The sequence below is a fragment of the Suricata suricatta genome, chromosome 1 (genome assembly GCF_006229205.1).
Source record: "Suricata suricatta isolate VVHF042 chromosome 1, meerkat_22Aug2017_6uvM2_HiC, whole genome shotgun sequence".
NCBI lineage: Eukaryota > Metazoa > Chordata > Mammalia > Carnivora > Herpestidae > Suricata > Suricata suricatta.
In genome coordinates this window covers 99356848-99374421 of record NC_043700.1, presented here as the reverse complement: position 1 = coordinate 99374421, position 17574 = coordinate 99356848, and the positions used below count along the sequence as shown (strand labels likewise).

Sequence of the window (17574 nt, the reverse complement as noted above, 5' to 3'; positions counted from 1 at the left end):
AAGACACACTCCCTAGGGGGGGAAAAAAAAACCAGCATGTAATTTCTGTCCTTGACAGAATGTATTAAATAAGCAAACACCACCAACAAGCAAAACAAGTACTACAATGTAAAAATATTTTAAAAAATGATAACCCTCTCACATGCATAAATGAAAGGTTGCACACAAAGAACTCACATCTTTTCAAGCTTCAATAGTAAGTATTCTGCTACTATGTATTAAATACTGCATGGTTTGCCCAAGCTAAGATGAAACCACATCATAAATCAATAAGCATTTTGCATTTTCTTTCATTATCTACTCAAAGTCATCTTGAGAGTGTCATGCTAAGTGAAATAAGTCAGGCAGAGAAGGACAGATACCATATGTTTGCACTCATAGGTCTAACAGGAAATGTTCAGAATGATCTAGCTTCAGGAAAAGCAAGCAGTTAGTAGTGCTTAAGAAAAATTGATTCAGTATCTAATGGATAATTGATACCTCTCACAACACAGCATTTTATATACTGTTAAGTGAAACTGCAATACAATCTAAGTTTATTTTGGGAGTGTCTGCTGTATCATTGGATTTAATGAAATGTTTAGAGGTGCAGGACACAGTTCTTAAAGCAGGGCTCACTCCAGCACACTATTTGATCATCTGAACAACTTTTGATTGATTCAACAGGTAACTAATGAATAATTAATACTTTTCTCCCATTCATCCTTCTGTTTTGGCTATAATTTAACTCACCAGAGAGAATGCAAAACAAGAGATAAACCTCCCATTTCTGGCAGGGAAATAATGCTAGGAACCATAAGACAAGAACACTTGTCTTGTCTCAGCTCTGAAGGGCCACCTGAGCTCGTCTGATTTCATCAGCTTCTCTAGCCTCTTCGGTACCACCACTTCCAAAATAAAACCTGTGGATTAGTTCAGTGATTCCTCAAGCACTACACCCAATCCATCATGAGACTTGCTTGGAATTTGACCCATAAAAATCAGAATAATGTAATGTTCTTAGCTTTTCATGAGGTTACATAAATCTGATTTTTAAAATTTTTGGAAATTATACTTGTGTTCCTATTGACATTATTTATAACAATGCACTACAAAAAATTATAATAAACACATACATTATAGAAATAGGAAAACTCTGCAAAATAAAAAATTGGTAACTAAGTCAGTCTGTACTTTCATTCACCCTTCCCCCAATTTTGTTTTCTTTGTTCTGTAAAATCCAAACCTCCAGAAATCACTGAGCAAAAAACTATTTAAGGTGTCTTTCAGTTCTAAGAGTCTATATAATTAAGCTCTTACTCTTAAAATTGTATGTCAATCAATTCACTCACTGAATGCTTTTATTATTTCTGTACAAAGAATATGAAGAGATCTTTCTGGCATGAATTTTCCCATTTTTCTTTGCACATATTTAATACATTTATCTAAGACGATGAACGTTTTAATAGAGTAAAACAGTGCAACTTTTAATTAATTATTCTAACATTTCTCCTATTTTGCTGATTAATCAAATCTGAGCTAGAAAAAAAATTATCCTAAATCTCATATTGCTACCACTTTCAACTTCTACCATTTATCCACATAATACAGCATTCTGATTTTGTCCATATCAACCATATATATCACAGATAACAAAAGGTCATTTTCCTTTGGATTTTATTTGTTCAAAGAAACTCAGAGTTCACTCTTTCCTTATCCTAACATGGCATTCTATTTTAGAAATTCTCCTATAAACCAAAAAGTAAATGTGGTACATGCCTATTCAACCTTCTAACACAATCTTTAGAACTTTTAACAAATATTAATGAGAACACTTTTATAACCATTAAGTTCTGATAACTCTATATACAAGAAAAATTGGACATATTTGTAAAACAAAATTAATAAAATAGAAAAACTAAGTCTCACTTTGTTGTTTTTATTAATAAAGAAAAATATGAAAATAGTAACTAATAATATATTTATGAATCTTTCTAAATCTGTGAAAATGGAATGCAGTTCTCAGATCTAACATTCACTTAAAGATGAAATAGCATTTTATTAAATAATTCTTATTAAGTAAACATTAGTATTTATTTGGCTGGTACATCATACCCCTCAACCCAAAAATTATAACTGCACTGTCCATGAAAATTCAAAATATTGGGCAATAATATGTACTTATATATTCATGATATCATTAGTTATAACAGGAAAACCTAAACTAATCTAAATATTAAGTAAATTATGGCATAAACATTCAATGGACATAATGTTATCATTAAAAATTATAACTAGTAATATAAAGATAAGAAATGTGGATAGAAAAAGCATATACTTACTATTAGAGCTGTTATAAAATTATAAACATAAATTACAATAATAATGGTTTAAAAATAGAAAAATTAGGGGTAGTTTTTTGTTTCCAAACGCTAATATTTTATATTACTTTTACAAATTTAAAAAATATGTTTAAACATGACCACACCTAGCTTGGATGAAGCTGTATTTTTAAGGTTTAATGAGTATTTGCAATTAGCTCTGTCTCAAGCATTAAATAATTTTGCCAATTTTTTCAAGCCTCAGACAATTAATTCAAGCATGACCCAGAAAGATGAAAAACAAAAAAGAACCAGCATTCATAGGCTTCATTCAAATATTAGCTAAAAGGCATCATTTGCAGTTAGGTCAATCAACTGAAGTCTTTACTCTGGAATGCATTATGTATGTGACATGAAATATATTGCCCAAAGTGTGATACTAGCTTTTAAGAGAGTAAGGTCAAGGGTGAGTTCTAAAGGTCATCTCATGACAAGAAAGCCGTTTTTCTCAAATAAAAGTGATAATTATCATCACATTTAAGAAAGGGAAAAATGTAATGCCAAAGCATTTGACATTAGACACAATGATGTCAGAATTAAGAACTAAGAACATCTAATAGCAGTGATGCGTCAGAAGAAAAGTCTAGCGTTCAAAGCCTACAGTCTTATTTGCATGGACACAAAGAAAACCTAAAAGTCACCCATGACTCCAATCAATTACTCAAGAAGTGGGATGGTGACAGGAAAGGTAATGAGATAAAAACAAGACAGGGTTATTTGTCATCATAGAAAATGTTATTTTTTTACTGTTTTTGTTTTTGTGTTTTTGATCCTTCATATACAGACAGGTGGCTAGGTGGGTAGATAGGTAGGTAGATGATAGAGAACATGTACTGGTAGTATTATAGAAACTACAAGGCAGGGTTGCAGAATGAGCACGGAAACAATACGACCTGCACCCAGCGCATCACGTCAACGGAGCTTACTTAAATCCCAGCTGCCGGCAAACCACGTATGTATTCAGCTCAGTCCAGCCATCATCACAGACAGTCCCCCACCGTCCCCTGTAATACACCTCCAGGCGACCCTCGTGGCTGCCTTTCCCGCCTCCAAGTCTGATAACGCCGTCTGTGGTAAGAAGGAGAGAAAGACACTGAGCAAATCAATTAGCAGAAGGAGATAGAACAACGTTTTAATTTCACTAAAATTCTCACCTATTCAGGACTTGTTAAACTTATTTCAAGACTGTGCCCGATGATCTGTCACTGGATTGTTTCTAACGTCTGACAAACACATATTTGTCCTAACATAATATTCTTTTCTCCTTATTTGCACTCCTAATTCCTGAGTAGAAAAATATACTCTGATATAATTCCAAAGTAGTTACTTAGATTTCTTGGTATTAAATATGTGGGAAATTTCCTATACCTTCAATCTCCATAAGTATGAGAAAATTAATTATTTAAACTTAAAAAATAAGAAAACATAGCAACTTGGAAATGGTTCAAAATTTTAACTGCAAATGAAAAGAATACTGGAATATGAAGACAGAGAAAGCTATTCTGCTTAAAGCGTGATATATCATGTCAACGCATTTATCCTTCCTCAGGCCTTCGTAAATTATAAAAACGGAGGTACATGATTTCTCACTTGTGTTCTTTTATTGATAATACAGATCTGAATTTGATGCTTATGAGTTCAATGAATAATTAATTCCCAGAAAACCCTGTTAAGCGATGCTAAGCAGATATATAATACATTTATCCCCCCAAAAGTAGATTTAAAAGCCATTTCCACGCAAAATAATCTAAACATCCCCAAATGACACATACAAATGATCCTGGGTAAAGGTGATACTTTTCTGGGATCTGTAAAGTAAACGGTTTCTTAGCAACACAATCTTATTAATGTAATACTTGACAGTCTGCAAAACACTGCTACACGCTTTACCTCATTTGACCATCACAGTAACACTACACGATTACACTCATTTGAAAGAGGAGGAAATGGAGACCCAAGAAGAGATGTGCTCTGGCTTAAAAGCTGGTATAATTTTATATTTTTATTTTATATAAACATGTTATTCTGCTAATAGAAACAATGGCATGTACAGAACTATATAAATAGAAACGTATTATAACTTCAGCATTTCATGGGCCCTCTGAAGTTTTTATTTTTATTTTTTAAAGAACGTTTAAGATCCCTCATTTTTTTCTTCAAGTTCTTTTTACTGTAGAAACAATGGATTTGTGATGACCCAACTTCTCATTGATCCCTTTTCTCCTTCTTCCCACAAAACATATAAGTACATATGCAAACACACTCATTTGTACTCAAACATGCCCTTCTTATAACATGTGACATATCCTGACTAACGTGCTGCAGTTTGGAACAGTCAGAGAAGTGAGCACAGGCAAATTAAGTTGGTTCATTTACTAGTGTACTTTAACCGACAATCCCATCAATATGGTTTCACCAATTTTGAACACATTCTGAGTCAAGACAAGTCAATAGATAAATGAACTAAATATATACCTAATATGTGACAGTTATCACTGCACACTGATTTTGCTTATTGGATTTGATTATTTGATTACATAATGCAACAAAATTATATTTTTAGGACTCTATAGCCTTAGGATGACAAATTCAGAAATACTTATGAATAAGACATACCTTTTTAGTACACAATTTATATTCATTGGGTTGGTTTTTTTTTTTACTTTTATTTGTAGAATTCATTTACATGCTCATTTATATTATCTTAAATTGAAGAGAAGAAAAGTTAAGCCCAGATGGTGGTGGGGGCAAGAGTTGGCAGATTAATGGGGTAAAATTCTTACCTGTCAGAGGGGTACAGGACACCCCAGCATCTTCTTTATGGTCACAGTTATGCTCTCCCCAGGAACTCTTTGGACATTGTTCAATAGAAAGCTCATTCCCAGTACAGCGTACCTCATCCAACATTATTGGACCAGATCCTTCTCCAAAATATGCCTGGTTCCATGCTTTGGCAATGCCACTTAATAAACATAAGAATTCTGGATTAGACATTAAAAGTTAGTCTAATATGCCAGTAAAGGCACACTTGCCCTTACCAATTCACTCCCATACGTAATACATGACTAGCTGTATTTCTTTCTTGTTCACTTGTTTGTTACTCTTTATATTTTGACCTTTACAAATGTTTTTAAAAAAATTTTTTAATGTTTATTTATTTTTGAGACAGACAGGGAGACAGCATGAGTGGGGGATGGCAGAGAGAGAGAGGGAGACACAGAATCCGAAGCAGGCTCCAGGCTCTGAGCTGTCAGCACAGAGCTCGACCTGGGACTTGAACTCACGAACTGTGAGATCATGACTTGAGTCGACATTGGATGCTCTCCTGACTGAGCCACCCAGGCGCCCCAGCCATCATAAATGTTTTAGACTGCTAGTTATCCCTCAATATTTACTCTCCTTTTCTTCATTAGAAATGGAACCACAGATTTTTAGGAAGGCAATGGCTATCCTGAGTAAAGACCATATTTCCCAGCCTCTTCTTCCAGATAACTGTTTGTTTTAAAATATACATAGCATAGTATTTACCATTTTAACCATTTTTAAGTGTACTAAGCACATTCTCATTCTTGTGCAACTATTACCACTACTGCCATCTATCTCCAGAACTCTTTAATCATCCCAAACTCAAGCTCAGTACCTATTTTAGATGACTAGTGGTATTTAGGTAGAAGTATTGTCCTGTATCATTTCCAGGAAGTATCCTGTTCCACTCTCCCATTCCTGCTGATCGCAAGGCAGAGGTGATGTCTAGAGCTTGAGAAGCCATATTAGTCCATGAGGTGCCATGTTAAGAATGACAGAACTATAAGCAAGAAAGAGCCTGGGCCCTGATGATTGTGGAACCACCATATCAGCCTTGAGCTGGCTACCTCTGGTCTTCTGTCAGAGAAATAAACTCTTATCTTCTTTAAGCCACTGTTATTTTCAGTTCTCTGTTATACACAGCCAAACATATTTCTAACTAAAACATCTCTTCACTCAAATTTATTTGTACTCAATTTATTTCTCCCACAATTCAAAGCAATATCACATTCTAGAACATCACATTTCAGTGAAGATGATCATGATTGACTGTAAAATGATTAGTAACTTCAGATATTGCAGTTTCAACACCTTTTAGCCTTCTAATTTTTAGAGTAGAGCATTTATATTTTTGGTTATTCCCCATTATTTTAGTTGACCTTTTATCATAGCATTATAACTATCTTGAGAAGTTACAATCAAAATATACTGAAGGGAAAAAAAGCTTGCTAAATGAGTATAATACCTCAGCAATGGCAAAGTCTTAGATAATCAACTTCATGGTTAAAGAAGAGCTTGTTTGACTAATATTACTAGACACTATGGAAGTTTCTTTTAAGGGAACGCGTGTATAAAACACACCCCAGGAGTGTCTAGGTGGTTCACTTGGTTAAGTGTCCAACTCTTGGTTTCTGCTCAGATCATGATTTCATGATTTGTCAGATCAAGCCCCACATTGGGCTCCTCTCTGACCGTGCAGAGCCTGCTTGGGATTCTCTCTCTTACTTCTCTCTGCCTCTCTCCTGCTCATGCATGCTCTCTCTCTCTCTCAAAATAAATAAATAAACTTTAAATAAATAAATAAATAAATAAATCCTCTAAACATCCAAAAGTTAAACCCTTTAAATACAATTAAAGCAAATAGTTGTTCCATTATCTCTTGACCCACTTCCTGTTTAATAGTCAGAGAGTCTGCAAGGAGAAGATTAAAGGGATGATTATAGGAGGAGGTATGAAGAAAACTAAAGGAAAAATTTTAAATTTTAAAATTTAGAATCCTGACACTTGTGTCACTACCGGATATTTGTCATACAGTGGCCGTTGAGAAGACTGTCCCAACAAATATTAAAGATTAATATCTAAAGCTAATCAAATGTAAAAGCAAAAAAATAATCCTAACACAAATGAAATTTTCAAATGATACAATTTTTTGAGTAAATTTGTTTTGCTAGGAGATACATATGGCAGAACAAAAAGCCATTTCTACTCTGTAAAAAAGAAACAGATGCTCAATTAATAGGATTTTTTAATGAAGTTTTCAGTTGTTTCAATGTGTGTCCATGTGCCCACAGAAGAGTGTAATGTGGACACACATACATGTTCATATTTTATTGACCATGTCAAAAAGCTTATTCTTTCCAAGCTGACTCTTTGAGGAAGAAAAGTAGATGTGGAGACAGGCCTTCAGACTCAGATCTGAGCTCTATTTTTACCAAGCTAAGCTGCCCTGGAGAAGTTATAAAAACTTTCCAGGCCTGAAATGCTTCTTTTGAACATAGGGATGATAAATGCTCCCTTGTAGGGTTAGAAGAATTAAACTGATGCAACGTAGGAAATGAATAAATGTTGGTACCTTTCCCTCTCTGGCACTATCAAGAAGCTTCCCTTTCACAGTTGATGAATAGCATATTTTTCACTGCTAAGCAATTTATCTAAAAACCATTTGGTATTTGGTTTAAACAAAGATTGTAGTTTTTGTTCTCCCTGCTCCCCAAAGGAAGAAGTATTTGTAATATATAACAGCAATCAAAGAAAAGAACTCCTAGAAATTATTAATAAAAATGTTATAATTTAATTATAATGAAAAACAAAACAACCAACATTAAAGAGGGGCATGGAGAAGATCAGGCTATTGCCTGGCCACTGTACATTTGACAAGATGCTCAATGGTCACATTAAGACAATAAGAATGCATTCCTAGCTAACATATTTTTAGATTTAAAAGATTAGTATCATTTTTTGTAAATTACTTAGGTTAAAAGGTTACTAACTAAAGGCTTTTTATTCCCTGCTCTCCCCATTAAACCAACTCTAAAATAATGATTAGCTGGGAGTGATTTGAGATAGGCTGGGCAAAGCAACTGAAATATACTGTATTTCAAATATGTTAAAGATGATGGGATAGAGGTCGTAGGGAAAAACAAAAGGCCTGATTAATTGCCTCTGAACTGCATCCCTTCCTTAAGGGAGAACACAAGATACAAGAGGAATACCCCTTAGTCGTGACTCTGGGGAAAGTTATCTATGATTAAATGCACTCTGAAAACACTACTTGGGCGTTTATGATCTTCTTTATATATTTCCATATTTTCCATTGTTCGTAAACATTATTTTAATGATCTCAAAATGTTTAATTGAAATAAACCAATCAGGAAACAATAGAATAAATCTGACGATAACAACAAAAATGTTAACCAGGAAACTATAATACAACACAGACTAGGTTTTCTGGCTCATTTTCAAGTTTATTAAAATTAAAAAGATAATTTTACATATACACGCATTCCTTCAGAGCCAATAGTGTTTCCTGGTGTCCTGGACTGTGCTGGCTTTTAGGGAACACCAAAGAAGCTGATGACTCTCCCTTTACAGAGACTGTGCAATATTGGGAAAAGCAACATAAACCTCATGGGCTGTGAGAGTCAAGTAATTGCCATGTGAATTCGATAGAGCTCTGTGTTCTTTGTCCTTCCCTTACGGAAATTATTCCCACACCAACCCCCGGCATTTCATTTGCAGTAAAGTTTCCAGTGTGGCCCACTTTCTTACCCTCTGACCATAGAATAGATTTGTGGAATAGGGATGCTCTAATATAATACATTGATTAGGGTTTGGTTTTTTTTTTTTCTGTAAAGCTATTTGACCTACAGCAATGCCCAGTAAATTGATTCTACCTCTGATCCTTATCCAAAACATTCTTAAACCTATTTAGCTAATCTGATTGTATTCCTGTAAAGTTTGTTTTCATTGAAAAAGACCAAATAAATGGCACCATCTAACTAATTTAATCCCCGGGCTTAGTTACTACTTTGAGTAGATGCAGAAAAGAGTTAGGCAATTGTATTGTGCAAGATCATAGTTTGTTAGGCCAAGAAACATTAGTTCTTTCACTGCAAATATCAGTTTGTGACACTTATAACCTATGAGTAAAGAATTTCATCTTTAATGATCAATATCCTAGATTTCTCTCTGGAGAACAAATTCCCTGCCTTTCCAATAGTGATACTTGATGTACACTGAATGCTTACTGTATGACAGGCACTGGTTTAACAGCTTTATATGTATTGACTCATTTAATCCTCCCTACAACCCCATAGTATGATCTCCATATACAGATGAGGAAACTGAGGCCCAGAAATTAGATGATATGCCCAGTGTTACGCCACCACTGGAAAGTAAAACTTATCTGGCTAAAACAGAGCTGACTCTGAAATACTTTGCCCTCTTATAGCCTCTTGGGGCATTCTCAATGAGGTACGTATGGCACCTCAAGTGTAGTCTATCTAAAATATGTCATCATCATTTTCTCCCTATAATTCACCTTTATCACTTGGCTTTCCTATTTCTTTCAGCTCTATATTGGTATTGGTTCCTAATAACCCCTGGCTATTTTACAAATAGTATAACATGAAAGAAAAAAATTGTACACTGAGAACCATAAGTCTCAAGATTCTGGTTCTCACATAACAGGATGACCTCAGGTAATTTCAGAGGGACTAATTTCCTCTTGTTAGACAAAGTCTCTCTCCTGCTCCATAACTCCCTGTACTAGCTTTATCTTTATGGTAAAATCTATAAAAGATGAAAAATTAATGAACAGTAAAATAAAAAAGGAAAGAAGTATTTTTAAAAGTAATTTGTACCAGATTTTTATTCTGATCATTCAATAAAATTGCTCTGTATGATCATTTCATAGCCAAAAAAAACCTAAGAAAGATGTGTCCACAAGTTTTAAATTCCTATGTAAATGATGGCATATCCACAGCATAAAATATGATGTCATAGTTCTAAGCTATGCTTTTAAGGGTTTTGAAAGACACAGGAAATGTTTTAACTTTAACTGCACAAAAGGAACTCTGATTAAAATGTCTCCACCTGAAATTTCACTGTGTGCACACATGCATTCTCAAGTCAACTTTCTAACATCTGGCTGCCTCCTTTACCACTCCTCATCTTTCTCCAAGTTCTGAGTTAATTAAATTGAAATATCAAAAGTACAGTAATTCCTTTTATATTTAGGAAGCCTGCCAGCTCCAAAAAAATCTACAGACACCATTAAAAGATAAAAGTTAACAAAAACAGCCTCTCACAAAGAAATTGTAACCATCACTCCAGGAAGGCATGATGTAGTTTCCCTCTGGGAATTCAACAAACAAATAAGACTGAGATGAAATTTGCTTAAGAAAAAATCATAAATCGACACAAGCAACAATTATGCTGTTATCAACCATGCACCATTGAAAATGATTTCATCGGAGAGTGCTGTGCCATTAAGTAAGCAAAACAGATTCCACAGGAAGAACAGTTGCAGAATACTGCTTTAATGCAAGCTTATGAGATAACCATTAAATCAAGTGAAAGAAAGGCAAACAACAGTATCAGCTCAGGGCATCAGAGTACTTACAATAAAAACAAATGTCTACCAAGCTGAATCATTGCTTGTTGCATAGGCTCGTGGAGGATTTTTGCTGCCTTGTATATTGGAACATATTTTTCCTTTCCATTGCTTTTCTATACATGAATCTCCTCATACAAAATATAGCAATAAGGGGCGCCTGGTGACTCACTCGGTTAGGCATCAGACTCTTGATTTCGGCTCAGGTCATGATCTCAGGGTTATGGGATCAAGGCCCACATTGGGCTCTGGGCTGACAGCACAGAATCTGCATTGGATTCTCTTTCTCCCTCCTCTCTGTCCCCCCCTCGCTTGTACTCTCTCTCTCAGAATAAACTTTTTTAAAAAAAATATAGCAATAAGCTTAATGCTCGAGAAAGATATACACACATGACCCTCACATGTGTTCAACACTAATATAGTCTTCCTGGTGATTCCATCTCTATATTCTTTTTATGCAATAGACCCTTGTTTGTCAAAATGGTCCTTGTTTAATGTAATGTGAAAAATGTAGGTGAAAAAACTCTTTGGCTTTCAAGAAAAAACTAGGCATTACAACATAAATTTTTACAATCATTTCTATTAACTGTAAATATAATTAACATTCACAGAATGTCTCTGAAATTTTCTATGCATTTTTCTAATCAATAAAACCTGCCTTTTCCCCCACAGAAACATATTAATAATTAAAAATGCCTTACAGCTTAAATATAGAGTAATCCATACTGCAACTGGTAAGGTTAAGTATGCTATTACTCAATTTTTGGGAAAGACATAAGTTTTTTAGTAACTAACATGAAAATCATTTAGTACACAATGATCACACGATTGATAGCCCAGTAAATATAAACATACATACTCTAGAATGTTTTAAAATATGAAATTCAGATTTTAATTCATAAAATGGCTAACTAAAAAGAAGTTCTGGATATAGAAATAGTGTTTGATAATCTTGCCACCAAATACGTGGTTTACTTTGAATGTTAATAATATCTTTCAACTATTATGGTCCCTAATTTGACTGACCTTGATAGCTGATGTATATTATATACTTACTATGTGTGCTAACTGCTTTAGTGCCTGTGTTAGACAACAGCCCCTGTATGCTAGGAAATAAGCTATAGATGAGGGAATCTGATTAAGAGATATTCTATAACTCTTCTCATCTCTAGAAGTACAACTCAAATCCAGGTTGTTCTGAGAACAGGATACATGCTGATAATTTTGTGCTAGTTGACTCCAACAACATCTGGAAATTTGAGGGACTCTGGTATTGAAATTGATATCTAGTCAGAACACTTTTACAGTCTAGTCTCAAAATGTAATGATTAATAATAACAGTTATCTCAAAGGGAACTAGTTGGCCCCATTTCTGTCCCACCCAAAGAAAATGATCATACCAGTGAATTTAACACCACTGATCATTATAAGCCCCAGAGACACAGGATTTGCTATGCTGTTCCTGTCAACACATAAACCGTCAAATAGTGGGTAGATCCCAGAATCGGTGACAGGGGGGGCTGTGTAAGTTCACAGTGAAGGATTAGGCCAATGCCACCTTACTTGGTGCTCAAGCTTACCCTGAGGTGGGGGGTAAGATCCCCCGCTGTTCTGTGATGCAAGATGAGAACACATCACCTTTGATGATTCCTGGCCAAAAATACTTGGACTAATCAAGCATTTGGATCTAGCCTCCAATTTCAGAAATTATAAGAGCCAGAGGAGTGAACTAATGATACAAGCAAGAAGAAATGAGACAAATCCAGAAGGTAGGACATTCTCCATGACAACTGGTTCTGTCTCTTCTACAAGTCAGTGTCATGAATAACAAGAGGCTGTTCTAGATTCAAAGAGACTTCGGGTTCACAACATCCAGATGCACTGCATGATTGTGGACTAACTTCTGCTTACGATAAACCGTCTGTCAAGGACACTGGGAGGGCAAGCACAGGAAACTGAATGTGACAGAGGATTAGGCAATGTTAAGAATGATTACCAATTATATTCGTTGTTGATATATCACAACGAATATAATTGGTAATCATTCTTAACATTGCCTAATATAATTTGGCCATGTAGCAGAGTACTCTTATTTTTAAGAGAAGCATACTGAAGTATCTAGAGGTAAAATGTTAAGATGTCAATATTTTCCTTTAAATTACTTCAGTATAAACACAGATTTTGAAAAAGAGGGGGATCAGCTGCAAAAACAATTGCAAAACAAATGAGTATAAATGGTTTAAGGTTCAAAAATCATGCTTCACTGTCAAGGATTATGCTTAGTTGAAAAAAAATGATAGGGGCGCCTGGGTGGCGCAGTTGGTTAAGCATCCGACTTTGGCTCAGGTCATGATCTCATGGTTCATGGATTCGAGTCCCGCATCGGGCTCTGTGCTGAGAGCTAGCTCAGAGCCTGGAGCCTGCTTTGGATTCTGTGTCTCCCGCTCTCTCTGATCCTCCCCTGCTCACACTGTCTCTCTCTCTCTCTCTCTCTCAAAAATAAATAAAAACATTTAAAAAAAAGGAAAAAAGAAAAAAATTGATACATAAACAGAGAAGCTTTGATCTCAAGAGGCCTCCCCATGACCAAAGTGCTAAATGAAGAAATTTATAAACTTAAAATATCAATTTTGAAAAGATCACCTAATATAATTTTAGAGGAACTTATAGGCTTGTTATACCCATGTTGAGAATCATTAAAGAAAAATGGATTAAAAATCTAAAATCACAGCATGCTATTGCAGAATAATCACAACTCGGGCAACATGGTATGTTCATTTTCATACTGCTGTTTTTTATTGCATATGCTTCACCCTATGTGGGAATTATTTCCTTTGCACATTAATAAACATCCTTTGTTCTAAGCACATACCTAAAATATAAGAAAGCAAATCAAAAGTTTAGATCATATTTGGGGAGAAGTCGCTGTGACTGACGGTTCTGGTCATTACCTAAGAGCAATGTAAAGGCAGCTAATGGGCAGTAATAAAAGGCTGAGATTCTTAGGGATATAAAATCAACTGAATTCAGACATAGACGGGTTAGACCTATCAGTATATATAAATTCTCTCCAGGGAGCCTACAGCCTAGTACAAAGATCACCAGGTGGCGTTTTCTATTCCTCAGAAGAAATATGCAATTTAAATATACACAGTTGCCTCTGGGTATGGAAATAACAGATTCCAAAATTGAACAAGACAAGAATAAAAACAAACCTCAGGCCCAGCTGCCTGCAGATCACTTCTGCATCTGCTTCATCCCACTGGTCATCACAGACAGTCCCCCACTGACCAGCATGGTAGAGCTCCACTCGGCCTTCCCGGGCGCTGCTCCCACCCACGAGGCGTATGACAGGAAACGCTGGGCCTGTGCCATGTGAGATTAGAAACAAATTAATTACACCAACCTATCTGCACTGACTGCAAGATTAGATGTATTCTATTTATTTGCCATTCTCAGTAATTAAATCATATGTATTAAGCCACTTCAGTGATTTGGACATACACATGCACATGTATTATGTATTATGGTATTCTTGACCAGTTAAAATATTCCAAATTGAGGGCACCTGGCTGCCTCAGTCAGAACAAGAGCATGTGACTCTTGATCTCAGGGTTATGAGTTTAAGCCCCATATTGGGGGTAGAGTTTACTTTATAAAAAAAAAAAATTGTATGGGGAACAATGTTACTTCTATGACAATAGCTCAGGAATTGTACAGGATAGTCTAGCCATGGTTCACAGCACCACAAGACAGGAGAAGACCGAGGAGCCAAAACCAAAACTGGTATACTTTTAACATTTGGCTCTTGTATCATTGATAAGATCATAGCATTTGTCAAAGATCAGGTAAATGCTATTCTGTTAATGGTCTTAAGAGCATGTAGCCTTAAACCAGAACAATGGTAACATAGCTAACCCAGGACTGAGTCAGTTACAAGACAGAGTGGGGAATGTAAGGACTCAGGTCTGAATCAAACTGACTCCACAACAGGCTTTAAGTTTCCCCTCTGACCTTGGAGGCCTAGGTGTGGGCTTCTCTGAATCATTAGACAATAGAAGGGCACACATTGCCCAAGGCAGGAGGGACAACCCTTGTAACACCCAATCAGGAAAGGCCAGCTAACACCTTTAAAGTTTCTAAGGGCAGGCCTAAAGATAGAAGCTATAGATAATCACCTATTGCTCCTATTGCTTGAGGCTAGTCATGCCCTACGTGAGGGTCCTGGGCCCACTCTGTGATTGGTCAATACTCTAAGTGTTGTGATTGGCTCCCACTAAAAGTGTCAATGTATGGTTAAAGTTACTGCCAGTATTGATAGGGGATAGTGATTGGATCACTATACCTACGTCAAGATTTCCTGTAACTCCCCCTTCCCAAATCCGTTTGGGGTTCTCACCATGGATCCACTGCATTGGTGAAGTCTGTGAGCCCGAGTTTATAAGCCCATAATAATAATAAAGCCCTTTGCTTTTGCAAAAAAAAAAATAAATAAATAGATAATTTTTTTTAAAAATGGTTCTCCAAATTGAATCATGTTCATACAAATAGCTCTTAAGAGGAAGTAGTCTAGGGGTTCCCAGCTGACTCAGTTGGAAGAGCAAGCAACCCTCTATCTCAGAGTTGTGAGTTTGAGCCCCATGTTCAGTGTAGAAATTACTTTTTAAAATATTTAAAAGAAAAGAGGAAATAGTCTAAATTCACTTTAACCCCAACAATCTCAGAAACCAGAAAAAATATACTCAAAGTTGTAGTTTACTAGAAAAACATTTGATTTTAATGATATTGTAGTGGTGACACTGAGTTTTTAATTTCCAGTAACTTGAGCATTACCAACATGTAATTTTTTTTTATTATTTTAGAAAGAGAGAACAAGGGGCAGAGGGAGAGAGAGAATCTCAAGGAGGCTCCATGCTCAGTGCAGAGCCAGACATGGAGCTCAATCCCATGATCCCATCATGTGGGATCATGACCTGAGCTGAAATAAAGAGTTGGAACACTTAACTACTGAGCCACCCAGGTCCCCCTTTTTATATTTGCAGAAATCAAGTTGAAGTTAACATCTAACTCATTATAACAAGACAGAGAATATCATGGTCAATACCTATAAAAAACTATATTGAGAATTCATTTGGATATGAATCAGTTCACATTCATTTTCTAAGAACTGCCAAAGGCTTCTGGTTGCAAATTCCTTATTACAGTCCACAGTGCCCTGATCTAGCTCTTGTCAGTGCCCTGAAAATCTCTCTCTACTCCTGGCCTCCTTCACCAGGGTATACCTATGATGCCCTCATCTTTCTATCCCCAAAATACCCAAGGATGATTCCACCTCAGGGTTTGTACACTTCCTGATCCTTCTGCTTGAAATAATGTTCCCACAGATCTTCCCCTGGGTGTGTCCCTCAGTTTTCAAGGCTGAATTGTCCTTTGTGACCCCAAATAGCCAAAGTAATATTGAAGAAGAAAACCAAAATGGAGGCATCACAATCCCAGACGTTAGCCTTTGCTACAAAGCTATAATCATCAAGATAGTATGGTATTGGCACTGAAACAGACACATAGACCAATGGAATAGAACAGAGAATGCAGAATAGGACCCACAAGTGTAAGGCCAATTAATCTTTGACAAAGCAGGAAACAGTATCCAATGGAAAAAAAGACAGCCTCTTTAATAGATGATGCTGAGAGAACTGGACAACAACATGCAGAAGAATGAAACTAGATCACTTTCTTACACCATACACAAAAATAAACACAAAATAGATGAAGGACCTGAATGTGAGACAGGAAGCCATCAAAAAAGCAGGAAACAACCTCTTTGACCTCAGCTGCAGCAATTTCTTGCTTGACACATTGCCAAAGTCAAGGGAATCAAGAACAAAAATGAACTATTGGGACCTCATCAAGATAAAAAGCTTCTGCACAGCATGAAACAACCAATAAAACTAATAGGCAACCAATGGAATGAGAAAAGATAGGTGCAAATGACATATCAGATAAAGGGCTAGTATCCAAAATCTCTAAGGAACTCACCAAACTCCACACCGAAAAAACAAATAATCCAGTGAAGAAATGGGCAAAAGACATGAACAGACACTTCTCCAAAGAGGACACCCAGATGGCCAACAGGCACATGAAACGATGCTAAACATCACTCATCTTCAGGGAAATACAAATCAAAACCACACTGAGATATCACCTCACGCCAGTCAGAGTGAATAAAATGAACAAATCAAGAGACTACAGATGCTGGCGAGGGTCTGTAGAAACGGGCACCCTCCTACACTGTTGGTGGGAATGTAAACTGGTGCAGCCGCTCTGGAAAACAGTGTGGAAGTTCCTCAAAAAACTATCAATAGAACACCCCTATGACCCAGTAGTGGCACTGCTGGGGATTTACCCAAGGGATACAGAAGTGCTGATGCATAGGGGCACATGTACCCCAATGTTCATAGCAGCACTTTCAACGATAGCCAAATCATGGGAAGAGCCTAAATGTCTATCAACTGATGAATGGATCAAGAAGATGTGGTTTATATATACAATGGAGTACTACATGGAAATGAGAAAGAATGAAATCTGGCCATTTGTAGAAGAGTGGATGGACCTCGAGGGTGTCATGCTAAGCGAAATAAGTCCAGCAAAGAAGGACAGATACCATGTGTTTTCACTCATAGGCCTAACAGGAGAAACATAACATAGGACCATGGGGAGGGGAAGGGGGAAAAAGAGTTAGGGAGAGGGAGGGAGGCAAATTATGAGAGGCTCTTGAATACTGAAAACAAACTGAGG

At 36.2% G+C, this 17574-nt stretch overlaps 1 protein-coding gene across 1 annotated transcript in view; it reads right to left on the bottom strand.

Annotated features, from left to right (window-relative positions):
- Positions 1–17574, bottom strand: part of PRSS12 (serine protease 12) — a 74385-nt gene that overhangs the window by 35992 nt on the left and 20819 nt on the right. Inside the window, exons 4-6 of the mRNA XM_029941606.1 lie at positions 13995–14145; positions 5144–5322; positions 3287–3428 (exon numbers count right to left, since the gene is read on the bottom strand). Of these exons, the coding sequence (XP_029797466.1) occupies positions 3287–3428; positions 5144–5322; positions 13995–14145 (472 nt within the window). The remainder of the gene's footprint in view (positions 1–3286; positions 3429–5143; positions 5323–13994; positions 14146–17574) is intronic.